General features: G+C 38.5%; 1 protein-coding gene across 1 annotated transcript in view; it reads right to left on the bottom strand.

Annotated features, from left to right (window-relative positions):
* The window catches only part of LOC122831126 (thrombospondin type-1 domain-containing protein 7A), a 229,094-nt gene that overhangs the window by 185,738 nt on the left and 18,456 nt on the right, over positions 1–24,900 (bottom strand). Inside the window, exons 3-4 of the mRNA XM_044117078.1 lie at positions 21,586–21,649; positions 12,555–13,081 (exon numbers count right to left, since the gene is read on the bottom strand). Coding sequence (XP_043973013.1) covers positions 12,555–12,702 — 148 coding nt within the window. The 5' untranslated portion in view covers positions 12,703–13,081; positions 21,586–21,649. The remainder of the gene's footprint in view (positions 1–12,554; positions 13,082–21,585; positions 21,650–24,900) is intronic.

Genomic DNA, 24,900 nt, shown 5'->3' with positions numbered 1-24,900 from the left:
AAATAATTTTTTAACTTGTGGGTAGATCAATTTCATTAATAAAATGAAACCTATAGATGTAGGTAATATTAATTTAGCGCAGAAAAAAAGACATGATTTGTGCGCATTTATCTGATTTCACTGAGCGCTTTCTAATTCTTAATTTTACTTGATTCGTTCTGGTTATTGCAAAAACTTATTAAAGTACAAAAACAGAAATTTGGAAAATCACTGCTGGTCGTCAACAACCAAACAGATTTAGTGAATCACATACATTTGGATACTGTTACATATTCAGGAAGAAAGCATCCAGTTTCCTTTGTGTCAATTTGAAATTTTTGTCATTTGAGTTTCGTCATTTAAATTTTGGCAGGTCAACTGCAATTTGCAAACCAAACCAAGGGACATGAGAGTGTATAATTGAAATGTCGGCTGTTCGTATTTACAGCGTCTAAATGTCAATCAGAGCTACTGCACATAAGATGAATCCATCACCACCAAGTGCATAAACATCTCTGGCATTGGTGTTTTCTGGGTTTTACCATTTCCTGTCACTCTCTACATCTGTAGAAGATTCCCTACATATAATCAAATTTGTGGATTTTATAAAACTTTCAAAGGAAAATATAAATAAACCAACACCAGCTGAAAGCTGTACAAATCAACCAGGCTAACATGCTAGCTTTAGCATGTTAGCTAAAGCTAGCTAACATGCTAAAGTGTAGTTAAACAGTTTTTCAGTTTATTAGGATTATGGTTAGATTAAAACTTTCTAAGCCTGGTTCTGCTGAAGTTTATTTATTTTTGTTTAAGGGGAGTCATTCCTCTCGTCAGTCACCTTGTGCTTGTTGAGAATGAAGAAAGTAAAGATTTCTTTTGCAACTTTTACAAATCGACATGTAATGATTGTGATTGTATTTAATTCATCATTATCAACATTTTTTTTTTTTATAAAGCTCGTTCTCACCAACTGAAACAAAGTGCTGAACTTCAGTAGGATAAGAAAATAATTCAGTTTACTCATTTAGGGACAATTCACAACAAATATCAGCTGGAAAACTAATTATATAAAGAAAACACTGCAAAAAAAGAACAGAGTGATATATATTAGTAAAAATTAATCAGAAAACATAGAAAGAACCTAAGTGCTGATATTCTGTTAACCCTGTGTGTTACCTATGAGTGTGTCTGTCCAGACTGGGATATTTATATCTGCCTGAGCAGCTCCTGGTTTGGCCTGGAGCCATTTGCTTCCCTCCCTTTAATCCGGCAACTTGCCACTGATCATTAGTCAGCTGCTCCATTTCTCTCTCCTCACCTCTACAATTATATATTTCTACCTTACTGCATTGATACTGCAATTGAAATTTCACTGTGGCACGCCCTCCTTAATGGAACGGCTCCGGATGGATATTTGATGCCCTCCAATCCTTCACAGCATCTCCCTCAACGTCTGCCCCCATCACCCACTCCTTCATTTCAAATTTCAGGTTATAGCGCTGATGTTAGTGGCTTAAATGTGCTTAGTGCTCGCGCCTGGTTCGTCTCCGTGCTTTCTAATAAGTTTTTAGATTCTTTCCTGGCACTAAGAGGCTTCCTGGGCAGGGAGGCCTGAGAGGCGTGTCAATCTCAGCAGCAGTTTCAACACAACGTCTATTTTAATATTTATCCTTTAAACTTTCACTGCATAAATAATAAGTACTGGCCGTTAAAGTTTACCTCTTTGAGGCACAACAAGCAAAACTGTGAATGGACTGGCATATTGAGTAAAAACTGCAGTTGTTGTAGCCAAATACACTGAAACAAACTGAAGTATCTCAGCAGTTGAATAAAATATAGTGGAAAAAATTAAACCTTTTTTCATGTTCTAAGAGTTAAAGGGTGCAAAGGCAGCGATGTTCAACAGCAAAATAAGAAATCAAATACCTATAAAGTTAGGCTAATACAACAGAAAATTTATCAAAGTTTTCAAGCAGCAGATATTAGGAGCCTTAACCTCCACTTTTCTAACTTCCTTTAACTTCTACCTGTGCAACCATAAAGCTAACAGGTCCATAAACAGGATCAATAAGTAGAGATTTTTTACAACAGTATATTAAGGTCAGAGTACATAAAAAAATTTCAAAATAATTTACTACATCTTAGAAATCTTTTTAGAATAAAACAAAAAAAATTCTGAGCTCTAAAAGTCCAAATCCTGCAAGAAAAAAACTCAGAAATGTTGAGATTGATCTCAGAATTTTTTTTTACATTTTGGACTTTTGATATTCATAAATCTTCCAAAAGTCAAAAACCTTCAACGTTTGGTATCCAGAAAGTATTGTGGATATCTGGATGATTTATTCATTTCCAAGTTCAATATCTGAACTATTACAAAACCTCCCACTATATATACGCTGATCACAACACATTTCATATGTCTGTGTCAAAACTTTAAAATAAATCTGCTACAATAACTTAAACTGTCCAAAATATCAGGTTTTTGGTTCCATATGAGTTAGGATTATGACTTTACTAGATCAGATCAGACTGAACCCCACAGTTAATCCAACAGTCCTAAGTATTTATCGTAAACTACATCAGTTTATTACCAACTTTTAAAAAATAATCAAAGTATTGGGAAATGCCAGCATTGTTTTTCTTGTAGGTATTTTCGGTTATTAAAAAGATTCTCCTGTCTCTACCCTTTTATTTTCGTCAAAGCACCTAAAATTACCTCGTCCGCGAAAGACGCTACACAAATAAACCCGCCTGGCCTCGTGTAAGGTGCCGTTTTAAAGAAATAAATAGAAAAAATGAACTGAAATTGGGCGTAGCAGAGCAAACACCGGACTGTCAGAGTGGGAGATAAAGGAGTGGGGAAGGTGGTGCAGGATAGACGGGAGGATATTTACTTCAATCTCTTCTGCTTTATTAGAATAGCATCTGAGACGGCAGCAGGGGCTCTTTCAGCTAAATGTCACTGCTTTATTCGATGAAACCGCCATTTCTCTCAGCCCACTGAAGCTGAGCGGTTGAACTCTCGGGGAGTCAAGGGCCTGTTGTGAATGCCACTCCCTGGCCGCGCCTGCGCTCCGTCAGACTCACGTCTCCGTTTGCAACCAAACATTAAAAGTAAACTCATTAAAAGAAATGCTTTGTATTGATTTCGTGGCACTGGTTAGGCGTACTTTATTCCTTTTGCTCCTTTTCTCAGAGTGATTTTGTCTGGAGTTTTGTATGTGCAAGTTTATTTTTATAGCACTTTTCATGGCAGTTTAATTGCTTTACATCATAAAAACATAAAATTGAGGAACCAGTATCTGACATTACATCTAGTAATCAACCCATTAATGTCATTAATACACATCAAATATGTTATATTCATATATGTTATATTCCACTAATCAAAGGTGGATTTTTAGCCTTGATTTAAAGGAACACAGTGTTTCAGCATCTTTGCAGTTTTCTGGAGATTTACTCCAGATTTGTGATACATAGAAGCTGAACGCTGCTTCTGAATGTTTGGTTCAGAAGCAGCTGAAGTATCTCAGCAGTTGAATAAAATATAGTGGAAAAAATTAAACCTTTTTTCATGTTCAGTACAACAGTGATGTACAGAACATCACTGGTTCTGATGTTTTGTACATCAGAACCAGTACATCTGGTTCTGGGATACAGAGTACATCAGAACCAGAAGACTTTGAGTGGTCTTGATGCTCGACACAATCAGATGTGGGCAGAGTACCAAAAATTAACTCAAGTAAGAGTAGCAGTACTTCACCGTACTTTTACTCAAGTAAAAGTAAAAAATAGCCGTTCAAGAAATGACTCACGTAAAAGTAAAATATTTGGTAAAAAATCTACTCAAGTACTAAGAAACTTATCAAATTATCAATCTTTTAATATTTAAAAATTACATAATCAGACAAACCAAAGCATATAGTTAAGTAGAAATTTTGGTATTTTAAGGACAAAAACTACAATTCACATTAACAAAAAATAACAAAATCAGGCAAAAGATTTTTTTTTTCCAAATCAGCTTCTTTTAATAAAGAAACTTATGAAACTTTAGCAAAAACAGCAGGTGTGTATCTTTGTTTCTTATTCTGCCGGTAAGGAAACCTGAAATTTTATCCGAGTAAGAGTAGAAATACTTCATAATAAAATTATTCAAGAAAATGTAAAATGTACAGCAAAGTAAAAAAATACCGATAAAAGTAAATTTATTTTCAAAATAGTTTCTCAAGTAAATGTAATTGAGTAAATGTAACTAGTTACTACCCAACTCTGGATACAATGCAGTATTTTATAGTTTATTTTCTGAGCTACAGGGAGCCAGTGTAGGGACTTAATTACTGGGTTGTGTGCTCCATGTTCCTGGTTTTAGTCAGAACGTCAGCAGCAGCGTTCTGGATCAGTTGCAGCTGTAGGATTGATTTATTTAGACACAATGTGACTAAAGATAAACCCATGGATGAGTTTCTCTAGATCTCGCCGAGACATTAATCCTCTAATCTTGGAAATCTTGTTCAGGTGATAGAAGGTCGACTTTGTAACTGTCTTTATGTGGCTCTCAATGTTCAGAACCCGACTTCGGGCCTGATCTGGTAATAACTGAAGCTGTGTGCTGTCTCTATATTGTTCCAAAGGTAATGCTTTCCGTTTGTTCCTGTTCTTCAGGAGAAAGTTAACCACGCATTGATTCGTTCTCAAAATGATTTCTTAAGAAAACTTACTGAAAGTACTTTAATCCCAGCTAAAAAAATCGTTTTATGGCAACATGTGTCAGAATGGATTCATGGATCATAATCAGGAAGCAACAGTATCTCTGCATCATAAATCTACCACTGATCTGCTTACTTGACTGAAGCTGTGACCGTCTGGAAAAAAAAAGAAGCTGTAGCCCAGTTAGAGTGCTGCATCTAAAATTCGTTATGAGCCATGGGAATATATTGTGGAATAAGTCAGTGGGAATCCTCTTATGCGAGTCTAAATAAAGTTTTTTGGATGAAGTGTAATCTCTAATCCTGCCATCCTTCCTATATCAGTAATAGCCAGGTCTTATCGTAAGCGCTGCCATTTAGATTAAACAAACTGCGGCATCTCTTTGGCATCTTTCTGTGCACGATGGATGGGCAATTTCAAAAAAAGGGCAGTGGACTGGCGTGGAGGCAAAGCAGAGTAATATCTCCAAAGCCACAAAATACATCAGTGTGGGTCAAAGCTGACGTATTTTTTTTGCTCTGCCCACTTTTAAATCCAAGTGCGACGTCATGTTCTTGGCCAGCTGTGTTATTTCTGCAGCAGTGACACTGAATGGCAGAGATCTAGCGCTCGAGTTGCACACATTCCTTTTCCTCTGGGAGTAAAAGTAAAAATAGTGCAAACACCAACCACAGACACAAAACATGCAAAGCTTCAGTTCCAACTCCAGACCAACTTAAAACGGGAAAACAAAAACAAAGCAGGCGTGCCGAATTAGAATAAAACCCACCGGCTGACAATGCCACGGAAATTCCCAAGGAAATTTTCTTAATTTATATGCATGGCCTAAATTTGTTGCCCGTTGCTAAGGACTTTAAGTAGCATCTGGCCAATTACAGTGCAGACTCTTGTTTGCCTTTAGGTGCGATGTTAATTGGGGTCAGAAAGGGTCACGTTGCAGTGCACTCACTAAAATGAGGCAGGGGAATCTCCAAGGGACATTCTCATTTGGGATGACGCCAGTTACTTTCCGGCTGCGCTGCCTGTTGGGCGAGCTCGATGAAACAGTCTGGCAGAAGGCAGGTAAGCAGGCATTAGCACACAGCTATTTAAGGAAAAGGATTTCAAAGAGAAGGAACCACTAATTCATGCATACGCCAGGCTGCAGTAGGATTGGGACAAACCCGTGTCCTATGCAGATGAAACCACATATTTACATACAGACAATGCCTCTACATACTTTGTGAAGATGTTGGCTGAAGCTTGAAAGAAAGTCATAATGCACAGTGAAACCAATCCTGAACAGACGTATTAAACTTCCTTGAACAAGTTAGGATTAGTCTATGGTTCATACAAAACATGTTCATTAAATTTTTTGCTTAAAGTCATTCTTAGATAATGAGGTTTTAGTCTGGTCAGCTGCCCTCCTTTCTCCTGTTTTAGGGCGTCTTGTCCCTTTAAATCCAAATAAGCTGCAGCTGGCCACGCCCCCAACTCAAAGTTTAGTCACACGTAAAAATGGCTGCAAGTGTACATCTTTGAAAGGCAAAAGTGGAACCTCCTGCACAACCAACAAGAATGCAGCAAGTGGGTTTCTAAATGGTAAGACAAGAATACGTTTGTCTTTTCCAGCAGCCATTGTAAAAAGAAGAAAACCAGCTCACCAAACATCAGGGAGTTTTTACACCATTTTCAAGTATTATGATCTTAATAATGCAAGAACACATTTTCAAAGCTCAATAAATTTTAAATACTAAAGAACATTTAACACTGGAACTGGAAGACATTCTAAATATCAAAAATAAACAAAACAAACAAACAAATATGCCTTTCAAATAAATGGTTAGTTTGTACTTTTATCTTACTGGCAAATGCAAAGGGTTTGTAAAGTTTAGTCTGATTTGTTGACAGTGAGAATAAAAGCTAAAAGTTTCTTAATGTAAGTATCCAGCTTCAACCAAATTCAAAAGCTCTAGAAAAAAAAGTCTCCTTAATTAGTCCAAAGCACCCAAAGAAGATCAATACCACACTCAAGTATCCATTCATCTCAGAGCTTTTCTGTTTAAATTCTGCTTGTTTGCCATGTTTGTTTACAACAATCAGTTTGGCTCAAGGCACTTTGCCACATAATGACCTTGCCGTGCTGTATTGAACTAGTGAACCCGTCAAACCTGCTCTCCTTCAATTTCCTGGATGGCCTCTTCAGCGAGGCTGCCCTAATAGAAGGTGATTGTGTGAGAGCAGCTATCAACCCTCCACGCCTGTGACATCCTTCACTGCTGGAGCCGCTGCGAAGGGAGGAATGCATTCGGCTAACGATGGCCTGTCAGTCCCGCTCGGCCCGGTCCCGGTCCTTTAAAAGTGACATCAGCCGGCCGCGCTGACACACAGCAGCGAGTTTGTGGTGCAGAAAACAACAGGCGTTGTTACCCACTGGACTTACTCGATGCGAGGGCGACAGTGCTAACCGTCACACTGCTCTGTCACGCCGGAGAAAACACAACAGGCCAACAAAACACTGGAAGATTGACCGAGACCCACAAATAAACTGGAGGGAAGAAAATACAGAAAAAACAGACACATTTCAGGAAATGAAATTATTATTAAACCTCATAAATCACGGCTGGCATGCTGTTTATTTCTGTTTCACAGCCAGAGCATATTACATTAGTATCTTTGCTCTTCTGGAAGTTATTCTGACCCTCAAGTTTAAAAACATTTAATCAAATTCAAAAATGCTGAAAGTAAATGCTGTTGTCTATTAATTAAGATTCTTCAAAGAGTTATTTGTAGATGATGATGGCTGTTGGCAGGAAAGATCTCCCGTAGCAGTCTGTACTGCTCTAAATCTGAAGAAGCCTCTGACTGAAGATACTCTGTTTTCCTAAGGGTCTCCTGAAGAGGATGGTCAGATTTTATTGATCCTATGAGGAATCCTGATTGATCATCTCCAGAGGTTTCACAGTCGTCCCCAGAGCAGAACCAGAGCAGAACCAGAGCAGAACCAGAGCAGAACCAGAACAGAACCAGAGCAGAACCAGAACAGAACCAGTCCTCTGTATCAGGCTGATGAGCCTTTTTAGGTCCCTGGTTCTGATGCTTTGGGCCCAACGGATGACGGCAGAAGAGATGACGCTCTCAATTAGTTATAGGCCAAAAACAACAATATTGATATCGGATATCGGCCCAAATTTTGATATCGGTGCATTCCTAAACATATCGCTGTGAAAGCCATGTTTCACTTACACATAAATTATTTATGCGCCTGAAATTGTGTCAGGATTTACAGTTTCCTTTACCAAACTTTTAGACATTCATCCATTCACATGAGAAAAAAAAATAATTTGTAAAACGAGCAGGTGACTCAACAAGCCTAAAATTAGCAAGGCACGTGTTGAAAAGTGATCTAATGGATGAAGATGACAGGCGGGATTGGACTAGCTCCTCCTGAGGCTGGAGGTGACTCATGCATAATCTGGAAAACTGATAATCCCAATCCCAAGAAAGATTACGCACCTGCTTTCTAGAAGGGTGAGTAACGACAAAGAGCCAGCAGATCAGAGGGCGGGTCGACCTGGCAGGTGAAAAGTCACCTGCTGATGATGAGGCCAGCCGGTTTTATGAAGGTAGAGTTATTGTTTTAAACCTCAGTTACACCCTGAAGGGGAAATCACCAAACGCAGAGGTTCAACACAACATGTTTGCTCGAACACACCAGAGACAGGAGCTGTAATTGCTTTGCCAGGTTTGAGCCGGCAGGAATTCCCATCTGCCTTGAGACAAACTAATCTCACCAGCAGCATAGTCTAATACAGCATCGACACCACAAACAACAGATGATGCAGCGGTATGTGGACTTACTGGGGAATCTCAAAGTAGAACTGAGAAGGTAATACATTTCACTAATTAGGCTTACGTACAGGTTAATTACAGTTTTGTTAATTGTGAGTTACAATTGGGGTAAACTTGGAGTTTCTTAAAATTTGAACATTACACTCTGATACAGAAATGTCAGCCTAGTGAAAGTTTATTGAGGTACTATAAAATATATCCATTCCATAGTACTTCTGCATGAATTACTGCGTCAGTGCAGCATGGCATGGAGCCAATTAACCTGTGTGTTCTGTTGTTGAAGGGGAAGCTCTGGAAAAAATTAAGAGGCTACTTAAAATTATCAGTTTCTCAGATTTTATTGAGAAATAAGTAAAATCTGAGAACGTATAGGTATATTTTTGAGTAAAATGAACATTGTTCTTTTGGTCCATGAACTACTGACAACATGTCTCTCAAATTCCAAGCAAAATTTTTGTATTTATTTGCAGAAAATAAGAAATGGTCAAAATAAGAAAAGATTCAGAGCCTTCAGACCTCAAATAATGCAAAGAAAACAAGTTCATGTTCATTTAGAAACAACAACACTAAAGTTTTAACTCAGAAAGAGTTCAGGAATCAATATTTGGTGGAATAACCAGCAGGAGGTTTTCTACGGGGTTCAGTGCAGTGGGCTCTTTATTTTTGCTACGGCTGTATTTTTCAGGCACATTGCTCCAATTTATATTATAGCACAATCAAGTAGCTGTGTTACCTTCTGTTGTTATAAAAATGCTGTATAAATTAAACATGACTTACAAGAAATTCGACTCCTTGAAATTGGGCCTCTGTCTCTTTAAGAAACTCCTTCGATTTCCAACACTGTGCTTTCAGGAAAATATGACCAAATCACTCCTCTATTAACCCTTTAACAATGTTTATTTTTTAGCAGCGTTTTACTGAGAAGTAGCTCATATGAGCTTGGCTGATGCGCAGTTCCACAAGATGCTAATTGCTGCTGGCTAGTCTGAAGGAGCTGAGTGTGGAAGTGATGCTCTGAAAAAAGGCACTTGGTGTGATCAGATGCTTTTCACTGCTGAATGGTTGCCATGAGAGATTCAAGGATTTCTCAAACAGGTACAAAAGAATCAAGGCTACACTCCAGGTGTGTTTTTATAACATGAAGTAAAGCTTAAAACAGTAAATTTTAATAAGTATGATCTCTTCAAGGCCGTCCAGGCTGCCTTAGTTTATCTCCATTGGCTTTGGTGTCCAGTGCTCTTTAGGTTTTCAACTGGAATTTGATCTGGCGTGTTTCAGCCAAACGCAGAGACACCACGATCATTTAATTGGTTATTGGTACTTTTGGGATTGTGGGCAGCATCTTCATAAAAGCTCCCCAGCAGCAGGAAGCAGTTAGTTCTCTAAAACATCCTGAAAGATGGCTGACTTCCAACAAGAAATTATCACTAACTTTATAAACATCACACTGGACCTCCTCACACAAATTTGATTCTGTGCCGCTCCACTTTCTCTTCAAATTCTGATCTTGATTTATAAATAAAATATAAAATTAACCTTCATTTGTAAAGGAAAACTTTAGATAAGCAACATTTTCGCCTCAACACAAACATCCGACACTTTCTCTGGCTCAGCGTGACCCAACTCCAGCAATAAGGACTGTGACAGTTGTTGCCAATTTCCTGGATGTGTCTGTGTGTGGTGGCTCTTGAACCTCCAGCTGCAGTCTCCACATTGTGAAAGGCTGCGGTCATAGCTGTTGCTTGTGCACTTCCCCGATCATGTTTAACTCCTCCACTAAATTTTCCAACAATATGCCGGCTGAGATATATCATTTTAAAGAGCCAGCTTCATTAGCGATGGAGTTGTGCAGCTTACCCTTCCTCTGGAGAGTGTCGGTGACCGTGAAAGGGAAAACTGTCAAGTCTGCAGTCTTCGCCAACACTGTGTAGGCCACAACATTTCCCTATTAAATATTCTAAATTACATAGGAAGTGAATGAACGTGTAGTGAATCTAAATTTCATATTTTGACCTGAACTTACTGAAACAAGTGAACTTTCCAGTTTTTGAGATCTAACTTGGTAGCATACAGCAGTACTTGTTGGATCCATTGACATCCTGGTGTGACAGTGTAAGCACAGCTAACAGAAAAGGTTTCTTTCAAATTTCATCATATTCCCCCCGTTTCATTATCTAGCGAATATGACAGTGGGAGAGAAACAGCAATATGCAATTAGATGCAGAGGAGGAGGTGCAGAGACAGAACCCGACTGTCAGGAAGTGACACGAAGAAAAATGGTGAGAGAATCTGAATGCGAGGAACTCCCAGCAAGGCCCCCGGAAGAACTGCCGCGCGCCATTAACATCATCATCATCATCATCATTACTTTCATCATTGTTACTTCCAGCTTCGTGTTTTTCTTTTTTCTTTTTATTCCTTCAGAAAAAAGAAATCCCTTGTGAGCCTCATGTCTCCATCAGCCTCATTTGAATAGCAAAAAGGCGGCACTGACCTGTATCACCTCCCAAAACAGATGCATCATATTTTCACAGAAAGCAATAAAAGCGGTAGTAGGGCCAAATTCCCCACAGTTTTCAAGACAGGGGGCAGTATTTCAGCTAAACTCATCAATATGCAAAACATCAGAGCATATCTTGCCACGAGAATTTCCTCCACTGCACCCTCTAAAGATGTGCATAAACATCACATTTTTCCCTCCTTCCTCTTAAACAAGCCTCCTTTGGCGTAGAGGAAGTATGCAAATGCTGCACAAACATAATCACATTTTGATGAAAAGCAATGGGATTCTAAGCAGCAAATTGCCCTGTGAGATTTTAATACTCTGCAGGCAATTGTCAAACCGAGAGAGGCACAGAGAGAAAAACTCCGAGTCTGGAATCGATGCGCTACCTTTTATTTGCAAAGAGGTGAACAAAGTCCCAACACTGGATTACATTTCAAAGCACAGAGCCTAGAGCTTTCCAGTGTGGGAGCACAGAGAGGTGGTGTAGCGTGGGAGAGAGGCATAATCATTATGACCTAACGGCAGGGTGGATGTGGGTTAAGGTGTCCTCTCTCTCCCACTTTCTCTGCCTGCAGTGCTCACTCTTCCTTCCTCTTTTTCCAACTTAGTTCCCTGGGCTGTCGTTCCTGGGTTGTTAAATCCCTGCTCCTTTAATCTCCTTACTCAGCTACATCCTCTTTAAGGATGCACAACCGCCGAGGAGAGACGTGGGATATGTCAACTGGGGACTGTTGCTTAGCAAGGCAGGGCAGGACATGTGGGTTTTGAGTTGGGCGAACATTGAGAAAACCTACCCTATGTTGAGAAAAGTTGAAACACAAGCAACCGTCGATTTCAGGGTCGATAACACATTCATTAATGTTTAATTTGGGTATTTAAAAATGCAGTTAAAACACTAAGGATGTAAATATTTAGTGCATCCAGCTCTCTAGACAAGTGAAAGTAGCACCAGTCGTTCATGTTTTCACTGTAAAACCAACAAGCATCTGCAGAGAAAGTCACCAATGCAATCAAAACCCATCCAGATTCTCCACCACACAGCATTTTGGGAAGAAATACCCATCAGTCATCTCCAAGCTGTAGCTCACAGCACCAACATTTCAATAATGGTGCATCACCTGAGACTCTGGGAGATGAGTGTAATCCACTCAAAAATGGATCACAGCTTGCCCTGCGTGCCACATGCTATTCTGCAGGAAGAGACGGCTCTAATGTAGATTTCTGGGTCATCTTTCATCTGCGTGCGTTCCTTGAAGTTCAGCTGCACGGAGTCTGATAACTCCCACAGCAGATTTATGTGGCATCCAGAAGCTTTGTCTATCATTGTGGTTAAGTTGAGCAGGAAAACAATTCCTAAAACCCTTGTTTTTGTTTCCTGCTCCGTTCCTTGACGCATATTTTCTGCAAATAATGATCAGGGAGTGTGGGAGTTCACATACCTGCACACAACAATTCATCACACCCTCTCATGAACAGTCGATATATAAATACAGAGCTTAAATTCAATGTGTAATTAGCGGGTTAGCGGTACCTGTTTCCCAGAAGTAGACAGACTTCCCATCGTCTGTCTGCGAGTGAGCCTTCCAGAAACCACAGAGCAGCAATGTCACCAAAAGGTACCAGCTCCCCCCTGTCCTTTTCCCGGGGGTCCCTCCTACGTCCCGCCACCCCAGCCCCATGGTCCACCACAGGAGAAAAGTAAATCCACTCAGCTCGAAAGGTCAGCAAGCAGCAATAATGAAGAACAACCCAAACACACGAGTCCAGGAGGCGACGGGGAAGTGCAGTGGGCTTCGGTTTGAAGGTGAGGGTGTGATGAGGAGTGTGGGCGTGTACAACGGGAGAAATTATTGCGAAGGGTGTGAACGGCGGTCCTGCAGAAGTTGAGCTCCAGAACTTGTGATCTCGTGAAGGACAGAGGTGGTAGTTTCCTTCGATAACTTGGCGGGACGTTTCCAGAGAGAAGGGGTCAGTTGTGAGGAGCGAGCCGCAGACGGATGGTGCAGCCGTCCTCCTCCATCGTACCCCACTGACGCCGGTGCTGCCTCTGTCCTCTGCCTGCGGAGCAGTGACAGCGGATGAGTGTCTGCAGTGTTGTTCGCCTCCCTCCCTTCCCTCTTACTCTCTCTCTTCCTCTCCCATTCGCTCACTTATTCCCTGTTCCACCCTGCATTTCCAATTCCAGTTTCTTCCTGTCTTTATTTTCCTGCCCTCATCTTGTTTCATCTCTTTTCATTTTCACATTGTTTTTCTACTCTGCATTTCAAACATGCTCACTTCTCACTTTCCCCCCCCTTGATCTCCACCGCATGCAGGATGGATACTCCCACTCTTCTGCTAACACTCGTCTTCCCACGTGCAGAGTGTGGAGAGGGTGACTGGAGACCAGCAGGGCTTGTGCTGGTCGGAGGAGATCCTGCAGAGCAATGCTCCAGGGATCAGAGAGGCAACGAGACAAGATGGGCTTAATGCAGAGCGGGGGAATGTGGATGTGGGTGGGGGTGTGTGGAAACAGGGTAAAGCAAGGAGGAGCGAGACAGGAAAGCAGCGAGGGAGAGCGCGCAAGTAAGATGGAGTGGGGGTTATTGTGCTTGTGAGAGAGGAGGGTGTGAAAAGAGAAATGATGGGGGAAAGAAACGTGATAACAAGGACTCAGTCATGTTATATTAATCTATTCTATTGAACAACTTTAGAGAAATTTAAATGATCTGGAAATGTGTCAACGTGAAATTCAGTAGCTGCATTTCATTGACCTTACTGGGCAAAATGGAATAATGATAATAAATTTGCAAAATGTGAAAAAATCTCACTTTTTTTTTTAAGTAAGATGATGTGGAAACTGCAATGGAAACATTTTGTTTGCATCACACAAGTCATGTGGTCAACAACCAGATGTTATCACTGGCAGAAACGATGAAGAAGACGACAGGAAGTGGTTTGGTTATGGCCTTATCGCGTACACAAACTTATTCATTTGCAGATTTTAATTGTATTTCTTACTTAACGCTGGAATTGCGTACTTGTTTTTTCAACATAAGTGGAATAATGTCTCGTAGTCTTTTACCAAAAACCAAACAGAAATCCTACAACCCCTAAAATCTGACGCTGCTCTATTTTTATTTACATTCTGTGATGAAGGAAGCAGCCCTGGGATTTCTTCTGAGATTTTTGGGTTGTTTCCTTCAGTGGCTCTTGGGGCAGCGCCCCCACAGGTCAGGAGGGGAACAGTTTAGTTATTTAATAATTATTGAATAATATATAACGGGGAAACAGACCAAAGGCTGCGATTTTGATCTCCAATCAAACCAAGTCTACCACTTAATGTGAAAACACACTAAGTGACTTTTAAAGGGGCATTTTTTGATGCCGGATGGGCCAGTCTGGGTATTTTAGAAACTTCTCATCTTTCATTCACAGTAAGATCTCAGGTATTATGGATTGCTTCAACAACTCGGGTTGGCGGTGATGTGATGGACATCATGTTGACATTCTGAGAACCTGAGCACTGTTTAAATGCCCCTATTTCAGCACAGATTCTTTTATTACAAACTAAAAACAGACACCAGAGTCAGAAAGTTGGATGTTCTCCAAAATGCAGTGCTTTCCTTGTGCCATTGTCACTGTAGTCAAGAGCCACTTTTGTTCCCGCTGGAGTCCCTCCTCAGAAGGCCGCCAGGTCTGCACAGGCGTGTCCTCAGTCCCAGCAGCAGCTTCCTCCTTCGCCCCTTCCTCCCCCTGTTGTTGTGGTCCATATCTATCCCTTTATGACCAGACTATACCCATCATCTGATGGCTGCTTCCAGCCAGGAAACGCATCGTGTCAGAGATCAAATCATCTCTAGCTGGCTTCTTGAACATGGAAATCCCTGTAGTCCAATAGAGTCACAAATCTCAATGGGAACTACTTTTCTTTATGTGCAAATCTGCATTTTTGTTTTCTGAATCCCAGATGAATGTATGCAGGGAAAAATCAAGGAAGTTCTGAAAATAAAAAGGTGTCAAACCCTGTAACAGCGAGAACATTGTTCTTTTTTACAACTCAGATGTCTTGAAACTTTGATTCCTTCATTACAAATCTCTACTTTGCTCCACAGTTACTTTTTCTACACGCTCTTAAACTGTCACAATAAATTTGTCACTGAACTGGTTGATCTCCATCTCTGATGGTCTGTTGTGAATCCACAGAGAGGTGGAGGTGCAGGAAGAGATAAAAAAACAAAGAGGTTGAGAGATGAGGATGGTAGAAGAAATAAACAAACCTTTTTGTTTTTGTCTTTTCTACCTGACACCTGAAAACATAAAGCCAGAAAAAAACTATGTAAAACTTTCCCTCTTATGTAAGCCACACAGATTCTGAGGGAAAAGCAGAATATTAACACAAAGAGTCATCAGCAGCAGATTTTTACGTTTCTTCGCATAGATTAACATTGTTTCTTTGAAGATAACATGGCAATAGCAGTTTAATTTTAACTGTTTCAGAAGATTGTAGTAATTTTGTTTTAATGTGCATGTTTATTTTGAAAATGTAAAAATAAAAATTTAACAACTCACAGTTTTTGCACTTCAGGATAGAAGCGAGCAAAACTAAAATTTACTCCACACTCTAAATGTATTTGTTGACTAGGACACGAATGATAAATTATTAAGTAAATCTCATAGCAGCTTTATTATTAACAGAGTTAACTCATGTTGGAACTGAAAGTTGGAGTCAATCTGCATCAACTCTGGTCTGGATGAAAATAATCCGATAACATGACAGACAGCAGCATCCAGAACCTCATTCTGATGGGAGGAGTGATAATTTCTGTTTTCTCTAAAAAAAAATTTTTTATCCAACTATTTAACAGTTTTTTCATATACACCCCACTGTATTCCCAAAAATATCCAACATAGTTCATGGAAGCTACGATGAAAATAACATTAATTGAATAATAATACGTTGAAGAAGCTGTGGTTTTTTGGCCAATCTGAGGATTTTAACCATTTAATTGTTGCTCTTGTCTTTTAAGAAATTTGTTTAGGTAGCAGTTCATTAGTAACAAAACAGACCCACAAACAGGTGTTTTCTACACCTGCTCCGTCATTTTCTGTGCATCACTGGGCTTGAATCAGTCCATGATGGGGAGTACATCCTGCTCCGCTTTTCATCCCCTAAACCTATTAGGACGAGGTCTGTCGAGGTCGTAGGTCATGTGAGACCAAGATTAATTGTAACACCAACTTTTATTTAAACTGACTTCACTCACCCCCCACTGGTTATTTGGACATAACGGAGGTCTTTGCATATTAGTTCTTACACATTACCAGTAATAACATTGGTCCTAAAACATTTTCTACAGATATTGAACAAAAATAGACCAAGTAAAGTAGTTAAGTTACCATGTCACGATATAAAAGATGATCATAGTTTTGGATTTTAGCTTTTGGTAAAGGTTGTGCTGGATTTCATATTTATCTCTAAATAACTAATCAGCCAATCACATGACAGAAAGACCTTGTAGAAAGACCCATTGAAAATGAAAACAGCTTGTTATTGTAGGTAGACTAGCTTGAGATGATTGAAGACCACACCAGGTGTAGGGCTGGGTAATTTAGTCAATTCTACGATATTTATTGATATTATTTCTTATCAGAAAGTATCGATTTTTCAACCATGAGTATTGATACATTAAATCCTACTTTGAGTTTTATGTCAAATCCACATGAATTAAATGACAGCTATCACACACGACATTTTTTACCCAGTTGCACATGTTCAGTAAAAATGACATGTAATGAAGCAACCAGTTACAATTAATTAAATAATGAAATGAAATAAATAAATTATCTAATATAAGTGAACAAGACAAATAGGTTCTTCTTCTGCATAACCAAATACACAAAGCCACACAAATCAAATGTGTAACAAAAACAACATTTATTACACCAGTATTACACCATCAGTTTATTTTTGCGACGATACATTCTGGAGGATTTTGAAATGGGTCATTTTCCAAACAACAAAAAAACATTAATTTATTGCCAATAACCGCCGAGAGAGTTTTTTTTTTTTTTTAAGTGCTTAGGCTGTTTTTTGAAGGAGCAGAAACCCAAATGGATGTACAAAATGTGAATTTTGCATCATACGTTCCTTTTAACGCTTCTTGAACACGTACTCTAACAAACTATTTGTCCTGAAAACTGCATTTTGGATTGGCTGTTTTTTCCATCCTTCCTGTAGCAGTTCTTTGTACTTTTACAACTTCTGAAAGGTAATTTAATTACATATTGTGCTGTATTATGCACTTTGTTGAGAATTTAACAGTCAGTGTTGGCGTACCCGTCAGTGTAATACATGGATTAACAATAGAAATTACAACAACCCACAGGATGTGTGGAGGCGGTGAGCAGGTAGAATCATTTGTCTGAGTTAATGTTCTTCAGTCTCCGGCAGTGAGACGAGGCTGTGTGAGGACGCTGAGCTCCTTCGCTCTAACTTCGGCACGCTGAGCTCATCAGAGCTTCTTTTAACTCAACTCTATTTGGATGTGGCAGCTGTAGCGATGGAGAAATCTAGTTAGTGGCAGATACATTAAAGACTTGGCTGTTAAACAACTGCATTGGAATGGCTCAATAAAACTGAAAAACTTGGCTACAAGCACTCATTGATGTAATTCTGTATAAACAGCATTTTCTGATGAATTTCCAAAGGGGTAGGCTTTATCTAGCTTAACTTTTGTGTAACTTTTGTATATTTATTTTCAAGAAAATGTCAGAAATTACATCTAAATTCCCAACATCCTGGTGCATCTAAACTCTTGTTTTCCAATAAATGTTTTTTGAGCAACGATGTGTTTTTATTTTGGTCGTATCAAAACTGGTTTATTTTGCAAAAGTGCAACGGAAACACGTATTTCACATCACACAAGTCACATGATCAACAACCGGACGTGGCCACTGTTGCAAAGCACAAAGAACAACAGGGAATAGTTGGAGGATCATGACATTGCATGATTTTTGATGACTTATCATGTGAACAAACTTATTCACATGTGATTTTACTGGCTTTTATTGTTTAAATACACAATTGCAAAACTGTGTTTTTTTTCTACATCAGCAGAATATTGACAAAGTTTTGAGCTATTATTGGTTTTAGCTGTTAAGTTGTCAACATAACAACCTAAATCGGCAATGAACACTTGCTCTTTAAAAGAAAATGTTAGCTACTAATTGTCAACATTATGACAACTAGACAACAAAGTCCAAGGGTATCATATTTCAGGAAAAGGTTTTAATTAAAAACAAAATAGTGAGGGAGGGGGAAGTAGGTCAGTAATGCTAGCTTGACTATGACAACCTTAACATGTAGATGTGTCAACCTCTGGAATTTTCTCTGTCTTAATCCGCACTAACTGATAGATCCTCAGGAGAGCAGGTGTTTAAATTAGCTTATCTAATACTGTGATCCGATGGTCTCTTCCTAATAATCACAAAATCACAAAACAATAATCAAGCCTGAAAGAAAACAACACAGTGAATGTTCTGTTATTTGTGTGGAAAGTGTTTGCATGTTTTTTGGTGTTGACTGACACATATAGTGGAGCTGTTGTCAGTTGGTTGCTATAGCAACAGGTCTGTGTATAGCGCAGTGTTTCTCAACTCCTGTCCTCATGCCCCCACGCCCTGCATGTTTTAGGTGTTTCCCTGCTGCCACACACCTGGATTGAATCTGTGGGTGAGTAACAGGCTTGACGGTCATGCAATCAATTTAATCAGCTGTTCTGGAGTAGAGGCACATCTAAAACACTGCTTCGATTCCAGTGAACTGAGAAGCACTGGATAGCATTACAGACACAGAGAGCCTGAAAAAAGTTGAATATGATTGGTTTTGAAATGTTATTTGTTATTTTCCCTTTACTGTGGCACACTCTAATACTTATATCTCCATGTTTCATTTTGTTAACATGATTGTTCTACAGGCAAGTTAAAAAAAAAGTATTTTTGCCCCCCAAAGTGGTGTGAATGCACAAAATGTCCGGCTGCAAACACTAACCTCTGTAAAGAATTCACCCTTGAAATACTTTTCTTCTGATCTTATCTCATGGACCTAAATGGCATATTGCGAAGGTTCCAGAGTATGCAAAACTTTCTTTTCTATAGACGTTACATGAGCACATAGCAAGCCGTCATAACCAAATCTCTTCCTCTCAGCTAAAGAATCAAAATCCTGATTAATTCTGCACTGCCACAAAGGCCGCAGCAGAAAGGTCACTCATGTGTTTGTCACTCAGAAAATCTCGACAGCTTAACAATAGTGCAGGAAGTGCCAGCCGATGATTTACTGTTTAGATGTCTCCTTTTTTTGCTATGAAATGTCAGCTGTGAGCAGCAAACTGCAGTTGGACAGATGGAGCATCAGATGGGAGAGACGTGTGTGTGGAGCCGGCAGGGTGCAAACTTATAATCAGCTGCCACCAAAATACTGGCAAAGAAATTTATCAGCTGATGACAAACCGCTCTGCAAATCAGATTTGCAACTGATCAGATTACGAAGAGAGCATCTCTCAGTTTGCAAATGTGCAATCAGCGAAGTCCTGAAAAGAGCAATTACTGTCTGTAGTGGGCACTAAAACCGGTTCAACAAAGTCATTACATAGTGAAACCAGACAGGCGGTCATCATTCGTGTTGCATCAGTTAACATTTCACATCAATGAGCAGCAAAGGACAGGTGTTACTTTAAATAAATGTCTGCTTCAAGCAAGGTCTTCCTCTAAATGATCTAAGAACTTTCCCATCTATCAATGCCGGCTGAAAACCATAACTTAGATACTGAGGCACGTTAACAAAATGCCACAGTTTAACTACAATGTGCAACAATATCTAGCCATGAAATCCAGCCTGTGTTTGTGCTCAGTACAGTTTTCACAAGGTTAACAGAGAGAAGAAACTAACGAGTAGACTGGGGCCATTTAGTTTTAAGACTACAGGAAGAAGCACTGGACCGATAATTAGAACAGTGCATATTGTAGCTGGCACAACAAATAGCAGTAGAGGTTGTGAGTGGACGCTTTCTTCTTAACCCGCTAATTTACAGCAGGACTGAAAGCAGGACGCAGAAATCAATCTCATAGATGTAAGCAATTTAGAATAACAAGTGAAACTTGTGTCCTTGCCCAGTGCTTGAACAGAAGCCAGAAGACCGACAATGGTTGGTTCTTGAATATGCTTTCACCTGATGCTGCAGGATTCTTACAGAGAATGTTAAACATGGAAATGTGCTCCTTAAGTAGACATACATACAACTTAGACACTATGTAGTAACCATAAGGTTGGATGTAATTACATAGTTTTGATTGTTCAGGGTCATTTAAATCTTAACCAAAGTGACCTCAAATGGGTTTTTATAGAAATCTTACAGCAGTGGATAGCCGCCTCTTCGCAGTTCTTTAATTGCAGATTTTTCTGTGGTACAAAACTCCAAAACATTCATGAAAAATTTGCCTACTCATCGATTTTGTTTTGTAGAGAATACCTGAACTATTTAAAAGATAATGCACCTGAAATATCTACTTACTGGCTGACATTTGCAAAGCAGCCAATCCAGGAGTGCCAATCATTTTCTTCACCACTGATTGGCTGAATGTTAATATCTGTGTTGGTGTTGTTTCCACATATTAATCCACATTAAGGTACTTTTGGTGTTTAAATTATCCAAACGAGCAGGTAAAAGCATTTCTAGATGGGCTCTCAAATATTCACAAATTTCAGCAGTTTGCAGGCGGTTACTGGGAGTCCAATGTAAATTTTTTTCCAGTTAAATGAAATAACGTAAACTGCTATAGTTCAGGATAAGTCTGCTCTTCTCACCAGTGGAAGCAGTTTGGAAATAATTGGGTTTGATTTCATCTCAGAATTCAGCAGGAAATTGGATTTGGAGCACACCATGGACCTAGTAGTAATTTTAAATCATATTATATTTAGTTTGCAATTAACTTTAAAGAAGGAAATTATACCAGAATTTTCCTAAATTTTAGCAAATAGTTAGTAATATTCCAATTTACAAAATACTTATTTCAAGAGCAAGAATAATCAGAAATGCTGCTCTGAAACCCAACTGGGCTGAAGAATACATTTCACTATGACAGGGTAAAGATCCATTGCGCATAATAGACACTAAATTTGTTTTCAGAGTTGCTTGTTGGTAATACGTCACTTATACACCATGGCTTGTTTTTCTTCAATAAAAAAGAAAGAAAGAAAGAAATAAACTACATTAATAAGGGATTAAAACTGTGATGTATAATGAGAATCTCAGTGACTCCCTTCCTTTTTAAAATCACATTACTCATAATACTCTGGGTTGTCTGAAGCTTTTCCAGTTTCTCCTGTTTGCTTCAGATTTATTTTTTAGATGCTCTAAAATTACCTCAAGTGTGATTTACACGCTTTCCACATCTTATGACAGTGAACTATCTGATAATTGAGAGAATGTGATTTAATAAATTCCTACACATCCTCAGTATATATATGGTATTGTGGCTGCTCAATCTGCTGACAATGTGTGTTTTTTTGTGCTGCTCACCCTTGCGTCACAATCGCCTCCATGCATATTTATAGACATCTATGGGCTTTTCCATGTTGAATATCTGCCAAAAAACAAATAAACAAAAAAAAAATGTTTGCAGTCTCAGAAACAGGCTTTCTACACTCTTTAATATTATACTTTAGTTTTACATTTTCAAACAGCCGTGTGCTGTAATATTATAGCCAGGCTAAAATGAAATATGAATCATATTTAATCCAGTTTCTACTGCTTAACCTGCTGCTGAGATATATCTGCCCTTTACAGGTAAATGGCAGCTTTTTAATTAGTTTTGAGACTATAGCAACACTTTATTATGATAGTGGATGAAACCCAGAGTGTAATATAAATCTATAAAAGGTATTTGAGAATATTAGAACTTTTCGTCATCAAAAGAATATATAAAAGTGGGTCAGGCTATGCAGGAAGTAAGATTTTAGCATGATTCTGTGTTGCGCTGTAAAATATTTGTGCAGTCTGCAGCATAATTCACCTTCTCTTGCATAGATTCCACATTTTTCTGCAGCAAAACACAAAAACAAAAACTGTGCACCATTTGTCAGATGAAAAATTGGTTTGGCAACATTTTGTTTTCCTCAGTTGTTCAGTTCATGTGCAGTGTGATAAATTATTTGTTGCAGTCAATAGCCCTGATCTAACAGAATAAAGCTTTTTGATGGCTAAAAAATAAAAAACATTAAAGTTCAACATCCTTTTCATCATTTTGACACAGAATCCCAATAGGTTTTTTTTCTTTGTTTTGTTTTCTGTGACTGACTTCCCTCCTGGACAGAATTAAAGGGAAAACTTTCAAATATTAATTGTTTATCATGAGATTATTATTACTATTATTTTGTATATCCAATACAGGCAGGCATGTATCGGATATTTTTGGTATGAAACCGTTAAACCCCTATTGCTTATCATTAATAATGCAGAATACAGTGTCCAGTTTTCCCACATGCTTTCTTAATACATGTGACGTCACACTTCCATAAACTTTGCAACTGACAGCCATCTTGGCAAGCAGTTGCTATGGAATTGCTATGACAACAATAAACAAATCACAAAGTTAGAACTCGCTCTCACCTCATTCCTAATTTCTAAACAACATAAGTACAACTAGTACACGATCGTACTGTGTAATACTAAGATAAATATTAGTGATATTTAGTGTAGTACTGTAGTAGCTGCTAGCTAAGATGGACATGTAGCCTATATGTGTATGCTACATGTATTTACTCTTCCAGTCATCAGAACCTTGTTATTTACATGAAGAGATTATACGTCCTTTATAAATCCGTTTAAATGTTGATTGTATGCGTCCATAGATTTCAGGCTATGAAGCTCCTCCATGGTGTAGCACTCCTTGTGTTTACTAGGTAGTTATCTGTGTTGTAGTTTAAGATTGGAGGCTGCTTGTCCACATCGTCTGACATGTTTTTCTTCTCTGTCTCATACAAGTCGATCCCGACAGAAGCCATTTTGTTCATGTGTTGATATTGGTCATGTTTTCTTTTTGTTGGTCTCAAAGCCATGGGTCCACTACTAAGATGGCGCGGATCACTTCTGGTTCAGACTTGTGGGAACTATGAATAGGAGGCATTACTGCAAGGTTAATGAGACATTTCATTCAAAATCTACTTTTTTACCCCTTAAATATATTTGTTGTGGTCTGCGAGTCTCTAGGGTGATTCATAGCTGCATTTAGTGTCTCCTAATATCTGTATAGTGATATTTTTTCAATCTGTTTAGTCTTCTCCATACATCGTTGCATTTTGTGAACCATTCCGCCACAATATTTGTTGTGGAACGTCATAGACTTTCAGCTAACAAATTTTCCGCCATTTTTATTTCTCACAAAGGTTTTGTTGTTGTTGATGTAGCCATTTGTCTGCCATGATGCCTTGGTTACATTTGTTGTGAGTTAATGCAAGATAAACTGAACTGAAGTTGAATTCAATGTAATATCTCAACCAGATTTGAATTTAAATTTCCAAAAAGGGCAACAAACCAGCTCCATTGAAAAACGTCAGTATGAACGTTCTGACATGATGGTAAAATGATAATATTCTAATCTTATTGAGCATTCTGTAAAAATAGGGCTGCATAGGTGCACATTAGATCATTTATGGTGCACTTTGCTTCCTTCCATTACTTCTACACCTCTACTGTAAGCAAGAGCTGGGTAAAATATTAACCATCCCTTTAATGTCGTTCTTTTAATTTACTGCAGAAAAACATTTTCCCTCATGTATCCTTCAAGTGTTATTGTTCCATTTTTCTGCTGTTGCAAGTTACTGTTATTTAATTCATCATTAGACCTTAATTTGCAGAGGTTATGATGAATTATTCAAAAGTGCTTCCTTAGGTTTTTTCCTTCCCAGTAATTTGCTTATCAGGAATTTGTGGTTCCTTTCCTAATAATTAAGAACAGGGCAGAATAATCTATCAGCATTCCTGCAGCAATGAGGTCATTTGTTTCTACCTCTCAGAAGGGATGTAGGAATTTTTTTAATAAACTTAAACATTCCCAGTGCAATTCTGCTTTACATTCGTAAAACAAAATAAATTATCCTGACCAGAACGTGCAACTTGTTTGCAATGGGTCTCTGTATTTGTTTATTTCCAATGAGGTAGTTCTCATGTCCAAAAGGGTGCAATTTGCTTTAAGCAACTTGAGGTATTTTTAAGTTTTGGTTGACTGAATGAGAATTTTTACTGCAGGAAAGAAAATTCATCAAGAGCAGGCAAAGTGAAAATAAAGTTTTATATTTTACATCAACATAACTTGGGGGCAAAGGGAACAATAATCAGATGGAAAACCCTTGATTTTCCTTTTCTTGTTTTAGTCATAATGAAAATAGGATTTAAATAAAAGTAAAATTATTGTTTGTAAATGTATCCTGGTTATGATTATATTTGAAATGTGCTGAAATGTGAAAACAACACTATTACAGACTGAAAATATTGCATAAGACAACAGAGCAGCAGCAACTATTCTGCATACTTTTATTAATATTACTGTAGGTGTATGGAGGAACAGAATGCCAAAATTAAAAATACAGTAAATAAAGATATTTACTCTGCAAAAACAACAATACATATTCAGTTTAAATGCTTAAGATCTGTAAAAACAAATGTAGCATATGTTCCATGTTTTTAGTTTCTACTTGTAACAATACTTATGCTTAGTTCTTCAATATGGTGTTAAATTGTTTAGTGAAATTATTTATAAAATTTTTATGATATATAAACATAGGATGTTTCTCAATTGCATTAGGCTACATACATTTACACCTGAACTTTTGTCAC

This window comes from Gambusia affinis, linkage group LG05 (assembly GCF_019740435.1).
Source record: "Gambusia affinis linkage group LG05, SWU_Gaff_1.0, whole genome shotgun sequence".
In the NCBI taxonomy this organism is placed as follows: domain Eukaryota; kingdom Metazoa; phylum Chordata; class Actinopteri; order Cyprinodontiformes; family Poeciliidae; genus Gambusia; species Gambusia affinis.
This window is presented reverse-complemented; position numbering and strand designations above follow the sequence as displayed.